The following is a 23,041-nucleotide window of genomic DNA, read 5'->3' as shown; positions in this document are numbered from 1 at the left end:
AACCCACTCATTCATCATAGAAAAGAAGGCTTGTTTAGCCCCATCATCTTGATTTCTCGCAGATGGTTGAGAATCAACAAACGCTGTCCCTTGCGCGGGAGCAGGCCCTATACTCTTAACGTCGTCCGCTATGGCTCGCTCGGGATTAGGTTCCATTTACTAAACGAAAACAAAAGTTTAACCGTCAGAAGTCATCACACTATCATATATTCACATATGGCATGTATAGCTAGACTCACACGCACTACGTTAGTCCTAGAATATACTAAACCGTAGCTCTGATACCAATTAAAATGTAACACCCCTATGCCTGTAATCGTTGCCAGAGTAGGGTCATGAGGTATTACGAAAACAACTCAACTTTAGAACATTTCACATACATATAAATCAGAAATTGGAATTATAAATTTAATTAATTCAATCCTAATATAATCGAATATTCATATCTAACAACTAAAATCCAATAAGCCATATATTAGAGTATGCGCATATATATAAATATAACTAGTCAAGATCTCATAGAATAGCATCATGTAAATATAAATTTTACCATTCATTTGATATAAACCTTACCCTTAGCCGAATCCAATTGAGCATAAGATTCATTCATTCACAATAAGTACTTCAACTAATAAAACATTTGTAAGTCTTATTATTATAGAACTTAATTAACCGAGCTTACCAAGTATATAAAAAATCATTTCACATTTAAACTTAAAAAAACAACATTCAAACCATTATACTAACCTTAAGGAAGCACTTTCAATTTCTAATATGATTTTCTAAACATACAAAGGTACTTTGCTTATATAAATATAACATATCATCCATATCATAAATACGCATGCTAGTTAACAAGATTTTAACATTATAAGATCACAAAACTAGATCATGTGCTATTTTCGCATGGCTCATCAAAATGATAATTACATCATTCAAAATACAAAACTCATCTTTGTCTATCCTATACATGCCACATTTTTAAACTTAAAGCTTCTTTAAAGATACCAAAATGATGACGATAAGTGCGATGACTTTAGTGATAGTCCCGAGCTCACAACGGATCCAGAATCTAAATAAAGATGAACAAACAATTCCAATAAGATAATACTCAGTAATTCATAAGCAATTTAATAAATAAATCACAACAGAACTCCATTTAAGTCTAATTTGTCTACCTTATTCATTCATGATACCGTATAACCACATACTATTATTTCTTCTTCCAAGACATTATACAATAACCTTTAGAAATAGACACATACATATAAATTCCATACACATTTCATTTTTTTTTCTTTGTTCTCGTAAAAGCTTAATTACCTATGATGGTAATCAGTGTTCTATTTTACACCCTACCACAATCATATTCCCTTAATCATTTGGCACACATAGTGCCCCACAACTGATCTCGCACATATAGTGCTCGGTTAATAAATTCGCACACATAGTGCATATATTCATTCGCACACATAGTACTAGCTTTTCCATATGCACACATAGTGCTGCCCCATTCGCACACATAGTGCCCTTTTCATTCATGCATATACGTACACATAATACAACAAAAATAAAAAAATAAAAAATAGCACATCAATTCAATGCCATCGGCTCAATAATACATTATCTATTCGACATTTCTCCACATATAGAATTTACATTTCATGAGCTATGTGTACTCTAGGAATACATAGTAATCTAAGTCTTAATTGCTTAGAACTTACCTTATTGTCAAACAAACAGCTCTGATTGACTACTCAACAACCTTCGCTTTCCCCTTATCCGAACTTGGCTCTCTTTGATCTTGATCTTAATTAAACAAATAAACTAATTCAAACATCTTATCAATTCATCATAACCCAAATTCTATTAATTTCAAACACATATATCATACGACACTTTCATCATTGATGAATTAAACACATAACATGACTGACTGCACATAGTTCTTAAATTTGACCAGCTTGTCATAACATTTTCATATTAACATCATACCAAACCTAAATTGGACATTCATTTAATTATAGTCAAGCAAATTAAATTTCTCTTCCCACTATCACATACATGGCAACTCTATTCCTTTCATGTCAAATGCATTTAACTAAACCATGTCTTAATATCAAGTGCATTCGGCAATAACACAAACCAACTTACCTCAACATTCTATCTCCCATATCTTAACTGAATACTCCCTAGAGTATTTCAATCCTCCCAATTCAATCCAAGAGCTTAAAATTTACCTAATTGAGTTTATCCATGTCTATCTTATTATTTAACTAAAATAATAATTAAATTCATCTCAAATCCTCCATGACCGAATGTATATATATATAACTCAATAAACAAAAAATTATTAACCTCCCAATTCAGGTCCACATTCGGCATCTATAAAAAAACACTTACTAATAATTAAATTATTAATTCCCAAAATTAAGCATAATTTCACCTTACTCCATAATAGCCGATTGAGATTTTTGTCCATATTAACCATTCATAGAAATTTTTACTTAGTTCATACTCACCTATAACCATTTCTAATCACATAACTTCAGAACATCAACAATTTAACATATAGGAAACATAACCGAATGCTTCATGCATCACAAATTCAAAAATTAACACATGGGTCATGCTAAGAGCTTCAAAACCAACTCAATTCCACAAAAATCCAAAAGAATCACATGAAATCATACCTTAATCTATACATTCACCATAGCTGAATGCCTTAGCTTTATTTTCTTTCCTTTTCTTTATGGTTTCAGCAAAATGGAAGAAAGGATGGGTGGAACTTTATTTTTATCACCATTTTCTATTATAAATTCATTATTTCACAATATAAAACCATTATAATATAATGCTTATTTCTTTATTTAACATATAGTTTCCACCAACTAAAATAAAGATATGAAAACGCATGATTGCATGCATGTGTTGACCGGTCATTTACATTCAAAATGGTCCATTTGACATGCAAGTCCCCATAATACTAAACCATATAATATTTGGCCACTGCACATTTGCCTATCATATTTTCAAGGTTTCTCAAACAAGTCATTTTTAACTAATTCCACATCAAATGACAGAAATCAAAATACGATATTTTCACACATGAAGTTTCACATATAATAAACATAGAATATAACATTCAATTATTTTCGCGACTCGATTTTGTGGTCCCGAAACCACTTTCCGACTAGGGTTAAAATAGGGCTGTCACACTATTTCTATAAAAGATAAAGGAAAGTCTACTTTTGCTCTTGGCCCATTAAAACTTGGGGAAATACACCAACATCATGATGATTTTGACAAGGAAATGGTAGCCCATGAAGAAGCCAGTAGTCTAATAACGTATAATGATGGACTAAAAAAACTCGCGTACAAGTTAATGTTTCACGAGTTTCTAGAAATGATAATTCAAATGAAACTTTTGGTACTTCTTTGTAGGTACAAAATACTAATAGATCGGGTGGAAATGAAACTTATAAGTTGGAACGTTCGGGGTTTGGGGAGGCCTCGAACTATTAATCGTCTCCGGCATATGCTGGGAGACATAAATCCCACAGTGGTGTTTTTAATTGAAACAAAGCTTTAGAGCTATAGTATAGAAAAGGTTAGGCATAAATGTGGTTTTCCTAATGGAATAGATGTTTCGGATGGCAGAAGTGGTGGTTTATCTTTAGGTTGAAATAGTGATTGTAAGATTACTCTTCGATCTTTTTCATAAAGGCACATCGATGTCATGTTTGATAAGGACTTTGAGGGAAAAACTTAGAGATGTACGGGGTTTTACAGAGCGCCAGAGGAGACTATACGTGAAGCATCTTGGAACTTGTTATGAACATTGAATGACTCCCCACATATTCCTTGGGTTGTTATAGGAGATTTCAATGAAATTGCTTTTTCAACTGAAAAGAAAGGTGGGCTTCCAAGGAGGGAAAGGCAAATGTGTAGATTTTGGGATGTTATGAAAGATTGTTCTCTTAGTGATCTTGGTTATAGTGGGTAGTGGTTCACTTGGAAAAAATCTCGTATAAGAAATAATAATATTCGCGAACATTTAGATAGAGGTATTGCAAATTCTACTTGGTGGGATTTATTTCTAAATTTTAATTTATCTCATTTGTCACATGCATTTTCAGATCATTGTCCTTTATTACTTAACTCAATTTTTGAAAATCAACATCCAAACAAATGGCATTTTAGATTTGAAGCAACGTGGCTTTTGGAGGAAACGTGTAAAATGCATGTTAGAAGGATTTGGGCTAATAGTTTGGGTGATGTTCCAAGTAAGATAAAGACGGTAAGAGTAGGCCTTGAGAAATGGTTCAACAAAATTAAAAAAGAGGTATTAACGAGAAAAGATTTGGAATAGCAGTTGCTTAAATTGAATGAAACTATTCCCACATATGAGATTTTGGGAGAAATTATAGAGACTAAACTTGTGCTTAACATAGACGCTGATAGGGATGAGCTTTATTGGAAGCAAAGATCTAGAGTGAATTGGTTGAAAAATGGGGATAGAAACACAAAATTTTTTCCATAGATCGACAACGGATCGTCGACGGAGAAATAGGGTGGAAGAACTAATGGATGGAGAGGGTAATTGCAACATCCCAAATTAGGGTCTAAACAGAATAGTGGTTTTGAAACCATAAATCCAAGGTAGAAATACTCATATCGATAAAGTTTTAAGGTCTACTATATGATTAAATAACTGTGTGAAAATATCAATGAGAAATTTTACCGATAAGGTGTTCAATTGAGTTATTAGGGCTAAATTGCAATAAGTGGAAAACATGTGTTTTAATTATTAAGGGGATTAAATGTGATGAGATTTGAAATTTTAAAGTCCTTATTTGGCAATTAGACCATTATATGTCATTATGGACAAAAATGGACATAGGATGGATAAAATATCAAGGTTTTAATGGAAGGGCATTTTGGTCCATTGGTTAATAAAAGATTTAAAAGGGAAAAATAGTAAAAAATTGTGTTCCTCTTCATCTTCCTTGGCCGAATATCACAAGAAGCCATAGCTAGGGTTTCTTTCATCTTCAAGCTTAAAAGTAAGTGTATCCTAGCCTCGTTTCTAATGTTCTTTATATTTTTGAAATCCTTATAGCTCATTTAGCTATTTTTACCCTTAATTTGAGCTAGAGTTCATGTTCAAAAATAACCCATGAATTACATGCTTGTGTTTTGATGTCTAATGGAAAAATATGAAAGTTTGATGTGTGATAAACAACTTTTACTATGTAGTTTTTGGTGAAATTGATAAAAAGGACTTAATTGTAAAAGTTGTAAAAACTGCATAATTGTGTGAATAAATGAAAATTTAGGGTTGGTATAAGAGAGAAAATGATTCGTCTAGGCTTGAATAATGAGAAAAATTGGGTACTTTTCATTTTACGAGCCTAAAGGCAATTTCATAATTTTGTGAAATTTTAGGGGCAAAATTATAATTTTTCTATATTGTGATTTTTGGACTGAATTGAATAGTGCGTGTATTAAATAAGCTAAATGTGCTATTATAGATCAAGAAGGACGATGAATTGACCTTGACCGAGGAAAAGGCAAGGTTGCGGATTAAATCACAAATTGTCACATTTTGCACCAAGGTAAGTTTGTGTGTAAGTAATTCAACAATTTCATTATTATGTGTTTAATACTTCATATTATATGAAATGTGTACATATGCCTTGATGGAATTGACTCGTGATGATTCAATGAAAATGTGATGATAGCTTTATATCTCGGAAGTCCCGGGTGACCCCAAGGAATGCTTAGGATTCGGATATCATGATACCATAGTTAATGAGATCCCGTGTAAGACCATGTCCGGGTATAAGACCATATTAGGGATATAGCTTCAGCATCGTTAAGTGATTTCGTGTGAGACCATGTCTGGGATATGGCATCGGCATCAAGATGTGATCCCGTATAAGACCATATCAGGGATATGGCTTCGGCATCATAAGTGATTTCGTGTAAGACCATGTCTGGTACATGGCATCGATAAGAGATCCCGTATAAAACCATGTTTGGAACATGGCATCAGTATCAGTATGAGATCCCATGTAAGACCATATCTGGGATATGGCATTGGCATCGATGTGAGGTCTTGTATAAGACCATGTCTAGGGCATGGCATCGACACTGATATGAGACTTCGTATAAGACCATATCTGGAATATGGCATCGATATGTGGTCCCATGTAAGACCATGTCCGAGACATGGATTTGGCACCCTATTTGGTATATGATAATCTCGAACATCCTTCAGTATTCCGGGAGGTTCAACGGGTCATTCAAGATTATGGTTAAGAAGTGGAGTAATATGGGTAAGATATGTGGGGTATAGGTATGTACGTATACCTCATAAGTATTGAACTCGATTCATGATAAGAAATTTAGCATGAGTAGGAAAAAGCAAGATAAGTATGATGTTCAAGGACACTTATTGTCAATCCTTACTATGTTCATTATGTGTAAAATGCTAATGTGGTGGAAATTGATAGCATGTTTAATTCATGAATTTCATATCAATGTTGTTTACTATTTATACACGACTTACTAATCTTTATACTTACTTTCTCTCTTTCCTTTTTCTTTTAGCATCGCAAAGCTAGCTCGGGGATCGTGGACGTCGGAGTTCAAGTCACACAGTCGACGAATCTTTTGGGGTATATTTGACTTGATACATTTGAGTATAGCATGTATAGGGGACTTAGTATTTTGTTATATGTGTCATATTTGTTAACCAAAGTGATGGCCCATGTTGGTATATTATTTCATTTTGTATATGGCCATGAAATATGGCTCATATTGATTATTGGGTTGAAATCCCTAAATATTGATACATGCATGAAATGTGTTATTATTCTTGTAGTGTGTGCCAAATTGGTTGTTAACAATGGATGATAAAATGTGGAATTTATTCTTGATAGAAAAAGGATGGCAATTGGCATGGTCATAATATGAATAAAGGTAAAGAAATGGATTGAATGAACCTAACAAGTAATGGAGTTCCAATTATGTATACTTGACATAAATTTATCATGCATGAGTTAAAGCTATGGAAGTCTAAGTAGCCCATTTATGCCTTGATAATCACCATTAACATATGAGTGTGTGTATGGGTTGTTGAGGGTGACAAGAGGGGAAAATAGCCTCAAAGTTGTCCACAAGGGTAGACGCACGGGCGTGTGTCTAGGCCGTGTGTGATATACGGTCAGCCCCATGGCCTTGTGGTCTGATCGTGTGTCCCCTGCACCTTAGTTTTACAAGTCAGTATGCATGGTAGTAAACACACGGATAGAGACACAGCTGTATGTCTCAGCCGTGTGGGGGACACGGCCTTAGGACATAGGCGTGTGCCCAGGTCGTGTGAAGTCTGCACCTTAAATGCGAAAATTAAATTTGCCACATAGCTTAGCACATGGGCGTGTGACTTGACCGTGTGATCTTTAATTAATGTTAACGTCATAAATAGAGAGTTACACGGCCTGGAGACACGGGCATATCTTTGTGCCCACACGAGGGTGTGACCCTATTTTAAGAAAATTTCTCCAAGTTTTCCTAAAGTTTTCGATTTAGTCCCTAATCACCCCCGATGTATGTTTCGGGCTTTGTAGGCCTGTAACAGGACAATTTGCATGTGTATGAACGTTTACGTATTCAAAGAAATTTTATGGCTCGATTTTGTGAGTAGGTTTATATTTAAGTCCGGCAACGCCTCGTATCCTGTCCTGGTATCGGACACAAGTAAGGGGTGTTACAGTAATATTCAAGAGAGCAATGTTGATTTATTAATGTTGGCCATAAATTATTTTAATACCTTATTTACATCGAAAGGTGTTGGAAACCCAAATTCTATTTTAGAAGTTGTCGAGCCATGTATATCTCAAATGATGAATGAGGCGATTTTTTATCAACAATTTTGGCATATTGTGGGTAAAGAGGTGGTAGATTTTTGCATGAGCTTCATAATATGGCTGAAATAAACAGTACAAGAATTGTCTTGATCCCCAAGGTTAGTTCTCCTCGTTTCATGACTCATTTTAGGCCTATTAGTCTTTGTAATATTTTATACAAAATTATTTCAAAGATGCTTGTGAATAGGCTTTAAAAGGTCCTTCATTTTTGCATTAACAAAGCACAAAGTGCTTTTGTTCCGGGAAGACTCATTACCGATAACATCATAGCAGCATATGAAATTTTACACTCAATGAAGAGAAAACGGGTAGGGAGAGAGGGACCATTTGCTTTCAAACTTGATATGAGTAAGGTATATGAAAGTGTTGAATGGTTTTTTTTGCGAGTTATGCTTTAAATGATGGGTTTCTTGGATCAGTTGGTTGAAAAAGTCATGCGTTGTGTAGCTCCGGTCTCTTACTCTGTGGTTATGAATGAGGAGGTGGGTAATTAGTTCCTCCGTCAAGGGGTCTTCGTCAATGGGACCCTCTTAGTATTTATTTATTTCTTATTTGTAGAGAAGGTTTATCGACTCTTCTTCGAATGGCAACTACAAGAAGTGTTCTTAAAGGTTTTCGTATAAATAGACACGCTCCTCGGGTTACCCACTTATTTTTTGCTGATGATAGCCTAATTTTTGGCGATGCAACAGTTGATGGGGTTAAAGCGCTTAAAGAAAATTTGGAGATTTATGTCCAGAGTTCAGGTCAAGAGATTAATTTCGACAAGTCTGAGGTCTTTTTCAGCTCAAATGTCAATCCGAATAAAAGAGAGGAGGTGTGTCAGATTTTGGGGGTTAATTAGAGCATTAATCCGAAAAAATATATCGGTCTTCCATCAATGGTAAGGCGTAATAAGAAGAGGGCTTTTTAGGAGCTTAAAGAGAAGTTATTCAAAAGGGTATCCAATTGGAGTTCGAGATTACTTTTGATAGGTGAGAGGGAAGTTTTTATTAAAGCTGTGCTTCAGGCTATTCCTTTGTATACTATGACTTGTTTCTTGCTACCGTCGTTAGTCTGCAAAGAGTTGGAAGCTGTCATAACCCGTTTCTGATAGCAAAAGAAAGCTGGAAGAAAAGGTCTTCATTGGTGTTCATGGCAAAAGTTGTCTGTGCCAAAAGAAGAGGGGGGATGGGGTTTCGAAACTTGTCAAAATTTAATATTGCACTACTAACAAAGTAGGATTGGCATCTAATGGAAAACCTAGGTTCGCTAACAGTGCGTTTACTTAGAACAAAATATTTTAATGTATCAAATTTCATGGAGGCTTCTTTAGAAGCTAATCCATCTCTTGTATAGAAAAGTATCTGGTGTGCAAAAAGATTTTTAGGCTCTGGATTAAAATGGACGATTGGATCTGGAATTTCTGTTTCAATATGGCAATATTATTGGTTGGTAGGGAAAGATCAACGACTTATTTCTATGGGTAGAGTGGCTGGAATGGAATGTGTGTCTGATTTGATTTTGCAGAATCCTAATCGATGGAATAGAGACCTTATTTATTCAACCTTTACAGTGGAAGAAGCTAATCAAATTGTGAGTCTTCCTATTCCTATTAATAATTAATCTGATAAAGCAGTTTGGTCTAATGAAAACTCAAGCATCTATTCTGTGAAAAGTGGTTATAAGATACTATTGAATCTCTCAAACTTGAATTTAAATAAGCAAAATTTATTTTAGCAAATATGGAGCTTAGTTTGTCCTTAAAAAATTCACATTTTAATATGGAAATTTACAAAAAATTATGTGCCTACTTATCAAAACTTATATTTTAGAATATTGATCACTGATGGCAAATGTTCGCATTGCCGCTAGCTTTGTGAATCTTCTACCCACGTTGTTCGTGATTGTTTGTTTGCTGCATAAGTTTGGTCCAAATTAATTTTTCAGTGGCCGAATTCAATTGCAAATTCAAACTTTATCGAGTGGTTGAACTGGCTTTTGGAGAATTTAGCCAGTAATAGAAAAGATGATATTGCTATTACAATTTGGGCACTTTGGTTTCTTGAAACAGATATCTCCATGAGAAAAAGATACAAAGTACAGAAGAAGTTGTTACCTTCATTAGGGGTTTTGGTATGAAATATCGGGGTAGCATATTGACTTTAAAGCATCCTAAACCACAATCCATGGTAAAATGGATGCCCCTCAGCAAGGGTGGGTGAAAATTAACGTCGATGTGGGATTTTCTATTGCAAACAAACAAGTGGTTTCAGGTTTTATCATAAGAAATGATGAATGCCTTATAATGGGTTCAGGGTTTAAAGGTCATAACCTGGTTCGATCGGTGGTGATTGCTGAAGTAACTACAGTACTGCATGGGCTCCAATTTGCACTAGATTTGGGATTCACGAACGTCATTCTTGAGAGTGATTCAAAGTTGGTTATTCAGAACATACAACAAACAAGCGAAGATTACTCGAAATCCAGACCATTCACCTGGGATGCGAAGAATTTGGTGAGGAACTTTCTTTTTTGTCGATTTCAATTCATTGCGTGAGAAGGGAATGTGGCAGCGCATGCAATGGCTATTAAAGGTCTGCGAAAGGATGACGATTCATTCTGGGTTGAAGATGCACCAATGAAAGTCTTGGAAGTGGCTGATTTTGATTGACGATTCAGTCGACCACCATAATTCCTATTCTGTGATGTTGTTGGGTTGAGAAACTTGGTAATCTAGTTGTCTGTCTCAACTTGCTCCCTCTTTTGGTTGAATCTCTGCCGGAATTTGGAGGATTTAGCCGTTTATTTTTTTGGGTTTTCAGATTTACAAAGAGCATGGAAGACTGCAGAAATGAGAAGAAGATTCTTGTTTTGGGCCTTGTTTCAATTTTTTTTTTGTTTTTCTATTATTCTGTTTTTTGTTATTTGGTTTTTTCCTTTAGTTTTTTTGGGGTTGTAGACTTCTCTAATTTGGTCTTTCAGGCCTAATTATTAAATGGACTTTACTTAAAAAAATATTAATATAAAATTTATTATTATATTTTAAAAATATTTATATATTATTTATTGTCAACAAAATGTTTTATTTTTTTATATTTTTAAACTTATTATTATAATTTTTGAAAATATTTATGTATTTTATATATTTCTTTTAATTTTTTAGAATTAGGATCAAATTGAGAATATTTATAAATTTTGAGGATTAATTTTTTAAAAATTATGACTAAATTGATATAATATGTAAAATTGAGGTCTAAAATTATTATTATACCTATTTTTTAATTGTGCGTTAGCTTGTTGTTTATAATTTTAATGTAGTGACCAAAATGATCGAACTATAAAACTTGAGTAGTAAAGATAGTTAGTTGACTGAATTATTGTGAAGTAGAATTCAATAATTTAATTTTAATACTATATTAAAATGGATATTCCAATGGTTGAATGTAGACAACATTACAAATAGGGAGGTAAGAGATTTCTATACTATTGTCACTTATATGCCCATATATAATTAATGTGAATATTTTGTAATTTAATTCGATAAAGTCTTTAAATCATTTTGGTATAATATTTCTTGAAAAACAAATCTTAAAACTTAATCACATTAAAACTTTTCAAAAATTCTTGCTTGACTCCAAAATTTTTGGATTAAAAGATGCTAACCAAATATGAAAAGTTGCATTATCTGTTATATGCATGCTAAATTTGACTTTTAGACAGTCCAACATTATCTTTGTTTGTCTAGAATTAAAGATTATGGTGAGTTGTGAGAAATTTTAAATAAACAAGTAAAGTGGATTAAGAAGTGAAGACAGCGATATGAGATGTTAGAAGGTTGAAATGGTAAAGGTGTTATGTAAGGCACTCAATTGGAAAGTAAAATTGATTTCTTTTTTCTTGGTCTTCCTACTTACAAAATTGTTGATATGTAAAAACAGACTGTATACAAGTCAAGTCAACGTACAAGCCTCAACAAACCATATGACTTTTTTGCTTCATCCTTCACCCATGTTGCAACCCTAAAAATATTTATAATCTATACACTATATATATAAAAGAGTATAAATTAATGTAGTCGGTTTTGTTTCGGTTCGTGCCCATTGTTTCAATAATAAACAGAAGTGGTCACCTTTTTTTTTTTTTTTTTTGTACGGGTATAAATTTTGATTCACACTGATTGTATTAATTTGTTTTAACCAATTTTTATTACACTGATCAAAACATTGCGTACCGACCAAAGTAATAATATGTTAAAAGATAGATAAAATGATATGTGAATTGTTAGTAATTCTTATAATTTTATAAATATATATATTTTAGCTAAGAGTTTATGATAATATTTTAGTATTTTAAATGAATATATGTGAATTGCGAATTTGCATAAGTTAATATATTAAATAATCCTAGACTATCACATTATATAATAAATATATTTATAAAATTGATATAAAAACAATGTTTAAATAAAAGATATGAGAAAATAAAAATAAAACTCATAATTTACTTTTTTACCTCCAACTCAATAATATTATTTATTTTCGATACAAGGCTCTGCTAGTTTGTGTAAGCTTCTAGAAAATTTCACTTTCAATCCTAAAATATGTGAATTCGAGTGTGTCAAGATTGTAAAGCAATAGTTTTTCCCTTTGTAGGTTTTACAATTATCTTTTTTATTATCATTGGGCACATTCTGAAATCCGAACAACGTATTTACGTTAAGTGATTCAATCTTGTGTTGTTTAGTCCAATGCTTATGTTGGTTTTGGCCTTGTTCATTTAACACCCAAATGTCATGACATGACGTCCATTCATCTATAATCCACGAAGAGATATGATCAATATTCGACAATAAAAGTAGATCAACTGACTAAAGAAAAAGGATTAAATAGCTAAAAAGAAAAAAGAAATAGCCCTTCTATTTATAAAAAGTTTCGGTTTGAAATAACTGTATTGTGGCAATAATTTATCGTTACATCATTAATAATTTAGTAATCAAAATATAATAAATCAATAATATTAATGATTATATTACAATTTTTATGACAAATTTTACTTTTTTTCTCTCATAGTGAATGTGCCATAGTTTGGTGTAATAAAAGTACTTGGTTTTGTTATAATATAAAGTTAAGTAAACTCTTAATGGCATTTTAATAAGGTGTATGATATTTTTGACCCTCTAATTTTATAAAAAAAAATGTTATTTTAGTTCCCATTTAATTCTTCACCTCTTTTAATTTTTAAATTTGTATTATTTGTCAAATCACCTCAAATGGATCGAAAAGTTAATGTTTGTTAATTTTATTGACATATCATACACGTGGATTGTCATTGTATGTCACATTAACAATTAATTAATTTTTAAAATTTTAAAAATATTTTTCTTATATTTTTATAATTCAATAATTTTAATTTTTAAAAAATATATTTTTAAATTCTTGAATCTTTTAAAATTAAAAAAAATCAATTTATTTCGACGTGGTATCTATGCGGCAATCCACATATATGCCACATCAGAAAGATAATTTGATAAATGATGCAAATTTAAAAGCTGAAAAAGATGAAAATTTATAGAAAAGACTAAAATGATTTTTTTCTAAAAAAAAAGGGTTAGAGGACGAAATAAGTGGTAATACTTTTTAACAATTACATCCAGCTAACGTAATATAATAAATGTATATCCATGGAAAATTAATGGCAAAAATGATAAGATAGAAATGGGTGGACAACCATATGCAGTTGGGGGTAGGTACCTTCACATATAACTAACCATAAGCTAAGTTGGTCAATATTCTGATTCTAAATTAGTTTACTTACAAAAGTTCAAATACTCTTATTATTATAATACCCTAGTTCAACATAACTTTGTGCTTTGGGAATGGATTGATTTTACAAGAATGAGTTGAAACATATTCGGTTTGGGAGCCCAATGATCGAATGGAATGCACAGTTACGTACAACCTTATGAATCATTGCACTCTATATACCTTCTTGATGGTGAGTTTTTAATATAAAAACAAATTCTAGGTAATAACACATATTGTACTCTCTTGAGAAGTGTTTATGAGCCGGGTTAAATTGGACTTAAATATGTTATTAACATATTTTATACTTATTCACTCCAGACAAGACTTAAAATATAAATTTAAAATTTTATCTAAATTTTCTATATTTGCAAAAGACTTAAATTTTTAAAATATTTATATTATCTTATTTTAATATTTAATAAATTTTATACATTTTTATATAATATCTTAACATTATTTTAATGTTTATAATATAGTATTATATATTTAGTATAGGTTTACATTTTAAATGTATTTTAAATTTCATAACAAATAAAACAAAAGATAAAATAAAGTAATATAAATTTAAAAATAAACCAGACTTAAGCCTTAAATATTCAAACTCAAACCTAACTCATATTTTAGATGAGTTTAATTTTTTTAGGCATAATATTTTTGTTCAAATTCTCCCAAATTTCGAGCATTCCCTTGGGCCTAGACAGATAACCCGACCTATGAACAAGTCTACCCTTCACCAATATGAAAAATACTTTAATTATACCAAAAATATAAAACCGATGTTTTACCAAATAAGCTGACCAGATTAAACAAATCACTTGTTTTAGATTCACTTGATTCGATCTTAATCAGTACTTGAATGATAATGTTTTATAAATAAATGAAAAATTCAACTACTTTTTTGCTATTAAACGATAGTAACACCTGCATTGTTTTATACAAACAATATCATAACCCTAAGATTAAAACAAAAATACTAATACTAAAATTCAGATTCCAAATTTGCTCAACAAGAATAAAATCCCTATTTCAAAACACCTGCATCTTTGTCTTCACATTTTGCTCTGCTACCCCTAAAGGCTAAAAGAGCTTTTGGTCACCTTTTTATCCCTGCCTCAGTAATTTCCCCTACCTATTGGTGTATACATGCATATGCATACATATAAATATATGTATATGATGTATACACACACGTTTATATATATTTACAAAAGGAAAACAGACTCCTGGAAAAGGTGGAAAATGGTCAAATTTTACAAGAAAGCTATTGAAGTGGTGAAGTCTTATTTGGTTGTACAAACCACTGTGGCAGATGACATTTTTCCTTTGCATGTCTTTGACAATAACTTTATTTCTTTGTTATTTAAACTTTAATTTCCTATGACAAGTTTTTCTTTTTCTTCCTATTAACCTCTTGAGAGAGAATCTTGGCGAGTTAACTGATAGTTTGCATCTGTGGGTCTTCCGTTCCCACTGTTTATGGTGATTACTTTTGAACAGAGGAAGAAGAAGGAAGATGTGTATATGGTGACGTGCCAAACACTGCATCAAAGGGTTTCAATCAAATATGATATATATAAATATATATATAGAGAGAGAGAACGAGAACGGTCTTTTAAAATAAAAAGGATGGATAAATCCGAACCTGTGCCAAATCCAGTAGTTTTGACTGTTCTCGAGATCCCTGCTTATTGCTGCCATGGCCAGTGCTATAAAACCAGCAAGCAGAAAACCCCAACGAAATCGTTTCATTATGGTTTTTACAAGACTGTTCACCCATTCTCTGATCCGCCGTCTACAGTTAAAAGAAACCGTGCTCAGCTTTCTGGAGAAAGTTAAATAATTCATCTGGTAAACACTAATGTGTTATCTTCGGGTGTCAAACAGGTTGTGCTTCTTTCTTGGAAGAGAAAGTTTTAATGGTTCATCCCATAAACACTAATGCATTATCTTTGGGCATTATCAATTCCGATTATACAATTATATTTCTTTTGAGAATCAACTTTTCTAATGATCAAGCATGATTTCCAGTTTCAAGTGAAAATCATGCACTTAAAACGTCAGATGATAAACCACAATAACGCCAATGTTAAAGGCATAGTAAGCACAATAGTTCAAAAATGAAAAGATGCATAAGTTTTAACTCTCTCGGTATTAAATACTAATAATTAAAGGTCCATTGTGCGCTAGTGCATATAGTCCTGAGCACACGGTTTTATTTGTATCAGGAACAGAAAAAAAACAATATGCATGTACTTCATGATGGTAGAGAAGAGAATCTCACCTCTCAAGCGAATTTAGACATAAATCCATTGAAAAGGAAAGTGATCTATACTTGGTAGAGAATTCTATCAACCACCCAACAAGAAGGGCTAGCGCTCCAATTGCCATCACTAGAATAACATTCGAGGGCCTGCACAACTTAGCCCAGTCAACCACCTTCTGTATCGGTTAGAATAGGGCCATTAATTTAAATTAATAAAAATGCAAGCAGATCCCTTTACCTGGTTGCCTTAGTTATGGCCATCAGGGCAGTAAGGATAGCCACAACCGTATGGATTGCCCTTTTATAAACTTCACCAATTGTTGTGAGGTAAACAAAGGTGCTCACCACGGCCAAGAATGAGAGCCAAAAGTCAAAAAACTGAAACATTTCCCAAATTGCTATTCAATATTAGCTCAAACTGAGTAACTGAAAATATGGAGAACTTTAGCAACAATGAAACACAATAGGCCCACATGCTTATTCCACTATGCTTTTTCAACGTTTTTCATGATAAATAATGTCATCCTTCTTAGGGGGAAAGAAACTACCAACACATATACCTGTAAGACACCAAATGATAATGCACACCAGGTGCCCACATCACATGCATGATATAATCCACTTGAAATTCCACTTGATGTGTAGATCACCCATTCTGCAAAAGCCTGCATAAAAACAACCAATTTTTTGACTAAATATGACCATCAAAGAATGAGTTAGCAAGTTCGTGTCGGATGATTAGAATTAGTTCAATTCCAATACTAAATGTTCCTTTCTCCGCTCAAAAGTTGGTTGATATCAACTGCTGCTAATGTTTCACCACAAAAGATTATCAATGTTTTTGCAAGAAATCTGAATCATAAGCAAATATAAGTTACCCCATGATATAAATGGAGTACCTTCTGCCTGAGAGCCCAAAAAGCAGGAAGCACAGCTGCAGCATTTGACGCGATTAGAGCAATTGATTGCCATATGTGTCCTGCATCAGTTTCCAAGTACAGGATTGGCTAAAATTGATTTAATATCATTACATGATACCAAGCCCTGGAATTCATTTTAAATGCAAATAAACCTATTCTTAAGCAAGAGAGTACAAGACCCATCTAGAAGTATATAAAGCTTTTTGATGGGCTTGACTCAGGAATCAAGTATAGATTAGAGACCAAAACTCAAAAGCTATAACGACAGATAATAAACTTATGTTGGAGTTTGCATAGACCGAGCCAATGATTACAGCCTTTGTCAATCTCTCCCCTCAATCCCCCCCCCTCCAACCTGCATTAAGTAGATTTATGATCTAAATATTTTCCAGAAACTAGTCACTTCCTGGAAAGAGAGAATAAATAGCCTACTTTGGAACCATAAACAATAATGTTGATGAAAAGTAGCGGTAGGGATGTCAGCCATATTTTTGCATTCAACTCCAGAAAAGAATTTACCTTGATGGGATACAATCTCAATGCTACAATCAAAGCCTCCATGGGTACGGTCACAGGCACAAAAGCTGAAAAACAGAAAATAGTACAGTTAGAAGGAAATCACAAATGCCTTTTAGACATTCATCATGTCCTCAAACAAGGAATCACATGCAATTAGATCTAAAAAATAAAATAATTTGCAATAAAAAATTAGATAAAAGATTATAAAAATATGGAGATGGCTAATACCTGTATGATGTTAATCCACTTGCATCAAGAGCAGATTTGCAATCACCATGATAGGAGCACCTTTTCGGGCATCTTTCAAGTGAAACAGACATGGTAGTCTGCCTATTGGAAGTGCCATCAGTGCTGTTTAGATTCCTTAAAGCAATATTCCAGGTTCCTTCAGTAACATATAAGATGTAAAAATCAGCCTTTTCTTCACTTGAACTGTACAAAGCGAAAAACATGGAGCCATGACTGTTGCTTGTCTTGTTTACATAATAATAGTCCCAGTTAACAAGCGATGTCAATCCACCATTTCTAACATATATTTCATAATTTAGCTTTCTATCTGACGTCAGCCGAATATGGAGATTTCCACCAGCTGCACCATGGGGAATGTCCAGGATAAAATAAGTCCAGGTATCGAGTCCTCCAAATGAGTAGTTGCTTAAAAGGGGCTCAAGAAGAAAATTGGCAGCATCCGACATCACTTTCTCACCATATGGCAAAAAATAGGACTCAAAAGGGGTGGAGTCTTTCCTGAGAACCGTCTGCAGACAACCATTCTCAGCTTGTCAATAACTTACTCCTGCGAATGAGTTTCTACAAGCATCAACAGAAAGATAAGATAGTCCAGGAATAATACTGTTCATAAATCTAATTAATAATAATAATAAAACTAAAATGGAAATCAGAAACCAATAGTTGCATCCCATTACTCAACGTCTAAGAAAATGAGTTTCTTCAAGAATCAACAGAAAGAAAAGATGGTCCAGGAATAAAACTGTTCGTAAATCTAATTAGAAATAACAATAAAACTTAAATAGAATCAGAAATCAAGGGTTTCCAAACCAAAATTTGGCCCTTCATTATAAAGGCCATAATTTGGTTGGTAGAATTTGACCCTTTCAGTCCTTGATATCAGATTGTAACAAATACGGTGTCCAATCACCAATGACTGGAATTCACTCTGTCATCCTCTCATCCTTGGTTTTGTAAATGTTTATGTGTCACCATTAAGAAGCAAGCAAATCATTTCTCTTCTACCCCCTTCAAACTGATATATACTTTATCCTCACAGATGTGAATGGGTATATATATTATTTAATGTGTATATTTTCACACAGGCAGAAAATTTCATAAGAGCATCAAAATATAAAAACAAAACTCAAAAAAGGGGAAAATAGAGAGAATACGTATAACACATTTCTTGACAATTCCCACCTGAAGCATGTATCTTTCGGATAAACAATTTGGCCCAGCCTTCCCCAGTGGACATTCGAGTTCTTGTAGTTCTAGGGAATAGCAAACTTTTGAAACATTACTTTGAGATCCACCAGTTTCCTTCGAGAGATTCAGAGCTAGAATAGAAATATACCATTGACCAACCTTTGGGGAGTTAATGACCAAAGGGGATTTATTTAAGTTACCAGAAAAATCATGTAGAGTAGCTGAAGCCATAGCACCATAACGAGCAAAGCACATTAAGTCAATTCCACTACTATTCCCAGAGTTGTTTACAGGTCTTAACCTTACATTTTCTGCTGAAATGGTTAAAAATTCAGCTACTCGTAGTATCTCTAAGGTGTATATTTTCATTTCTTCATCTCCAAGGCAAGAGGTCTCAAAATTGTTCCTGCATGAAAGCATGCTTTGATTGAAAAACCCAGATGCTGAATCATTTCCAGAATTATTGCGAGATAGACCACATGAAAGCAGTTCAACAGTTTGGTTGCAATATTGCCCCTGCATTGATGAGGTTATACATCCTTCCACGCTAATATTGGCTGCAAAGGAGTAAGAAGGGCCTCGAACAATCTGCAATCCAGAGCAGTAGCTGTAAATTCAATTTCCAGTAGTATGCCTGGAACAAATGTACCAAAGCCTCTTCACAAAGAGGATAAACTGACATGGAAAATAGAACAAGAATGAGATAAATAGGAGCAAAAGCAAACATCTTCAAATAACAATTTGATGATTCACCAGAAGATTTCAATTCCACCAGCTTAAATGCGATCAAGGATTCTTTTTGCTGAGAAAACTTGTTATTTGGCATCACAAACCAGTCTGGATATTTCCCTATGGCCATCTAACAAGTTTCTGTCATGTAGATCTTACCATTACAATATCCATCTATCAACATGGTTTTATATGTGGTTCGTTAGGAGTTTACAAGCATCTTTATTTCCCTTTTGAGCAAAGGATTCCATGTGTAAAGAAAATATAGTTATTTTCCTCTGAACTGAATTAAACAACACAGGTATATATTTTCAACCAATAAATTGCTTAACCACAAGAAGTGGGTGAGAACTACATAGAAGCTAGATACAATGGAGTCAGCCATGAATAAGGTGTAAAATAGCTCAGTTAGTAATCTTACCATCTTTGACTGTGTTCTTGTAGGCCCAACACCATTGAAAAGACCAAAATACAAAACCCTGGCAGATATCTGACACACATATTTTAAAGTTATTATAATGCCAACAGCTGAATCTCAAAAAAGAAAAATGAGGACTTTTGGAATAATCAATGTGCCATACTAAACCTTTGACCCCACCCACCTCAAACCCCTGGTTATGGGGTAAAATAAGCCAAATGCCATACTTGCCCAAGAATTCAGTTAAATTACACCAGAAACCGACTTTTCTAAGAAAGTAAGGATGATAATGATAGCAAACCTGCTCGTTCGTCAACTTCATTGTCATATTTCTTGGTACAGGATAACACTGCTCTGAATTTTGAAGCACTTGTGTTCCTTCAAAAGAGCTGTTAGATAGTGCAACTAGTTCTGCAACATAAGAGAATCGCTTAAAACTGCTGGCCATTTGGCATGAAAGTTAGTAATTATATAAGAAAATAATATTTTATGTTTGTTTGCAAGATACCTCCTAATGAAGTGTTTGAGACATCTGGCAATGGGAGGCTGCCTTCTCTGAAACATATCATAGGCAGCGCACTTTTAGGAACTTTTTCAACACTTTTAATATCCTGCAAGCAGTTTGAAGCATAAGAAAGAGTGATTGGTTAAACTATCAAATGTTATAACTCCAAAATCAGTGACTAGACAAGCGATGAAAACTTTTTAACGATTTGCATCAATAAAAGAGTAGACATGCAGTATGAAGCATGAACAAACAGAAGATCTAACCATACTGATTAACCTGAAAACCTAATTAACTTGGACAAGCAAACTTACAAGGTTGACACTTGACTTCAATGCTATTGACATTGAGGAGAACCATGGAGGTAAATCAACTGAGACAAGGCAAAATTGTAAACCCAATGAGACATTACAGAATAAAATAACTCAAATAGTAATACCATCAAATCGATCACCATATTTTTGAACGAATCTCATTTTCCAACTAACAATATATTTGAATGAAAATAGCACAAAATATGAAACTTTTTTTTTCTCTTGCATACAAATTCCTGGGAATGATACTTCCTAGCTTTCCATCAATATAAACCAATTTAATAATCAGCATGACAGAACGGAACACCTTCAGACTTGATATTTCTAAATCATTGTCTCTATAACTAATTTAACTTAGTCCTGATGAAGCAGTATTACAATTAAACATGATACAATGCTTGAGTTAAACGGAATAAAACTTAAACCAACAATCAAATTAGACTAGGAAAATTTTAACATCTTGCTTTGATCATTAAAACAGAAAATTAAGATTAAAAGACAAAAAAAAAAGAACGTTTAAATTGAAAGTAACAACAATGAAAAATACCATCACAAAGCAGAAACAACAATCCAATCATTTAAGTTAAAGTTTAAACTTTGAAAACAACCCATTAATCAGAGCAGTCCATACGAAAAACATCAAAAAAAGAAGAAGGGTAACTTGACCCGAAATAACGAATAAAAAGGACCACAAAAAAAAAACAGCTTTACGTACCTCGTATATAGCGCATATCAAAGGGTCTGATCTGGGTTTCTGGGTATTTGAAGCTAGATATAGTAAAGGTGTTATATCCGGCAAGTTGCTCAATTGAATTACCGTGCCCAAATAAACAAGAAAAGAGAGTGAAAAGACTTAGAATCAAGCTAGAAGCAGAGCAAAGAATCGAATTTTCTGCCATTTTCTTTTGTGGCGATTCTTACAGGGAACCCAAAAAAACAATGATAGCAATCAGGAGATAACTTAGAGATAAAGGAATTAAAAGCATAAAAGATGGTATTTTGGAAACTTTTCTTTGAGTCCTTAATTCAGATTTCAGTGGGCATTGTTTTTTAAAAGGCTATTTTAATTTTTAATGACCGCAGCTATAGTGCGAGTCAATTTAAGCAAAAGAAGAAGGAAAATAGGACCACGCTCGAGCAAGAGGATCGTGTCAAAACGCGCCACCTCGTTCAGAGGAACTGTTTGGTGATTAGTATTGGTTCTAGAAAGCCTAAAGCATTTGAAGTACCAATAAAGCACGTTTAAGATGTTGAAACCAAACAGAGTTTAGATTGTTTTTGACTTCTTATTTTTCTTAGCTAAACCTACCTTATTTTATTTAATTAGAAAATCAAAGACTTCGATTTGGTCTTAAAAACCTTCCTTTCAAACTCTTGTTTCCTTTTTTGCTTTATTCAAAAGCCTGACGCTTTTTTTTGTTTTAAATCTCTCCACATCATTTTTTTTATTTTTCTGTAAATTAATTAATCTGAATTATTGATAAATTAATGTGAAAATGAAATTTTAAGATTCAAAATAATAGGGCTGGGAAATTTCAATGACGAAATTCGAAGAACAAAAGCCCGATTGCTTGAAGAACTCCTAAAATTAGGGCTCGATTAGTTCTCAAAGTTGCTAATTAGGGCTTTCAAGGGGACGATCGATTCAGTTTCTTCACTGACAGATAGGAGCCAGATGAATCAACGATAGCTGCAGCGGTGGCGGGGGCGGAGGGCGGGCAACTTCAATTTCTTATACTGAAATTAAAATCGACTCAACTTCAGATAGTAATCATTTATACATAGGATCAAATGTTTTAATGTCGTTAATTGGATAGAATCAAATGGAGGAGTTGAAAATGAGTTAGGTTCACTTACAATTGAGGTGACATTTTCATCTTTACTTTGCTTTGTTCACTGCTCCCGTCCTCTGTCTCCCTCTTCTGTTCTGTTATCATTTTATAACTCTAATGGCGATCTTATGCTGATTGCTTTTGGTTAATCTTGTTTTCAAATTACTTATCCGCCCTTCTTTGCTTCTATATATATTTTTAATATTTGGATGATTTTATATATAACATTTTTTAAAATTTTGTTTAAATAAAATAAATATATTTATTACAAAATATATTTCTTTTTAATAATCAAATTTTATTTTTAATAAAATTATATATAAACTTGAAGTTAAATAAATATTCATATTTGTATAATTATAATACTCATATATTATATTATAA

The 23,041-nt window shown here is 33.1% G+C and overlaps 1 protein-coding gene across 2 annotated transcripts; it reads right to left on the bottom strand.

The window, feature by feature from the left end:
* Positions 1 to 14,585: 14,585 nt before the first annotated feature.
* Positions 14,586 to 22,827, bottom strand: LOC108474414 (uncharacterized). 2 transcript variants are annotated; one of them, XM_053031937.1, is made up of 15 exons: positions 22,683 to 22,827; positions 21,541 to 22,562; positions 20,826 to 20,884; positions 20,515 to 20,617; positions 20,308 to 20,417; positions 20,010 to 20,078; positions 18,854 to 19,447; positions 17,651 to 18,180; positions 17,423 to 17,487; positions 16,883 to 16,962; positions 16,544 to 16,648; positions 16,222 to 16,361; positions 16,002 to 16,130; positions 15,363 to 15,542; positions 14,586 to 15,259 (listed from the first exon to the last, which is right to left on the bottom strand). In XM_053031937.1, exons 2-15 carry the CDS (start codon positions 21,722 to 21,724, stop codon positions 15,124 to 15,126), a joined length of 2,484 nt encoding a protein of 827 aa, XP_052887897.1. In that variant the 5' UTR covers positions 21,725 to 22,562; positions 22,683 to 22,827; the 3' UTR covers positions 14,586 to 15,123. The 2 variants fall into 2 exon arrangements, with proteins under 2 accessions (XP_052887897.1, XP_017631815.1); XM_017776326.2 differs by having other exon boundaries at positions 15,363 to 15,512.
* Between the last annotated feature and the right edge of the window lie 214 nt (positions 22,828 to 23,041).

Source organism: Gossypium arboreum, chromosome 8 (genome assembly GCF_025698485.1).
Source record: "Gossypium arboreum isolate Shixiya-1 chromosome 8, ASM2569848v2, whole genome shotgun sequence".
Taxonomy (NCBI): domain Eukaryota; kingdom Viridiplantae; phylum Streptophyta; class Magnoliopsida; order Malvales; family Malvaceae; genus Gossypium; species Gossypium arboreum.
Note: the sequence above shows the minus strand (reverse complement) of the source record. Positions and strands in the feature narration are given on the sequence as shown.

Excerpts from the sequence above, each read along its gene's own strand:
- LOC108474414 (XM_053031937.1), bottom strand. The coding sequence starts at position 21,724 with ATGGCAGAAAATTCGATTCTTTGCTCTGCTTCTAGCTTGATTCTAAGT. Across the intron at positions 16,963-17,422 it reads TGAGATTGTATCCCATCAAG|GACACATATGGCAATCAATT; the intron begins GTAAATTCTTTT and ends AAACTGATGCAG. Across the intron at positions 16,131-16,221 it reads GCCATAACTAAGGCAACCAG|GCCCTCGAATGTTATTCTAG; the intron begins GTAAAGGGATCT and ends TAAGTTGTGCAG.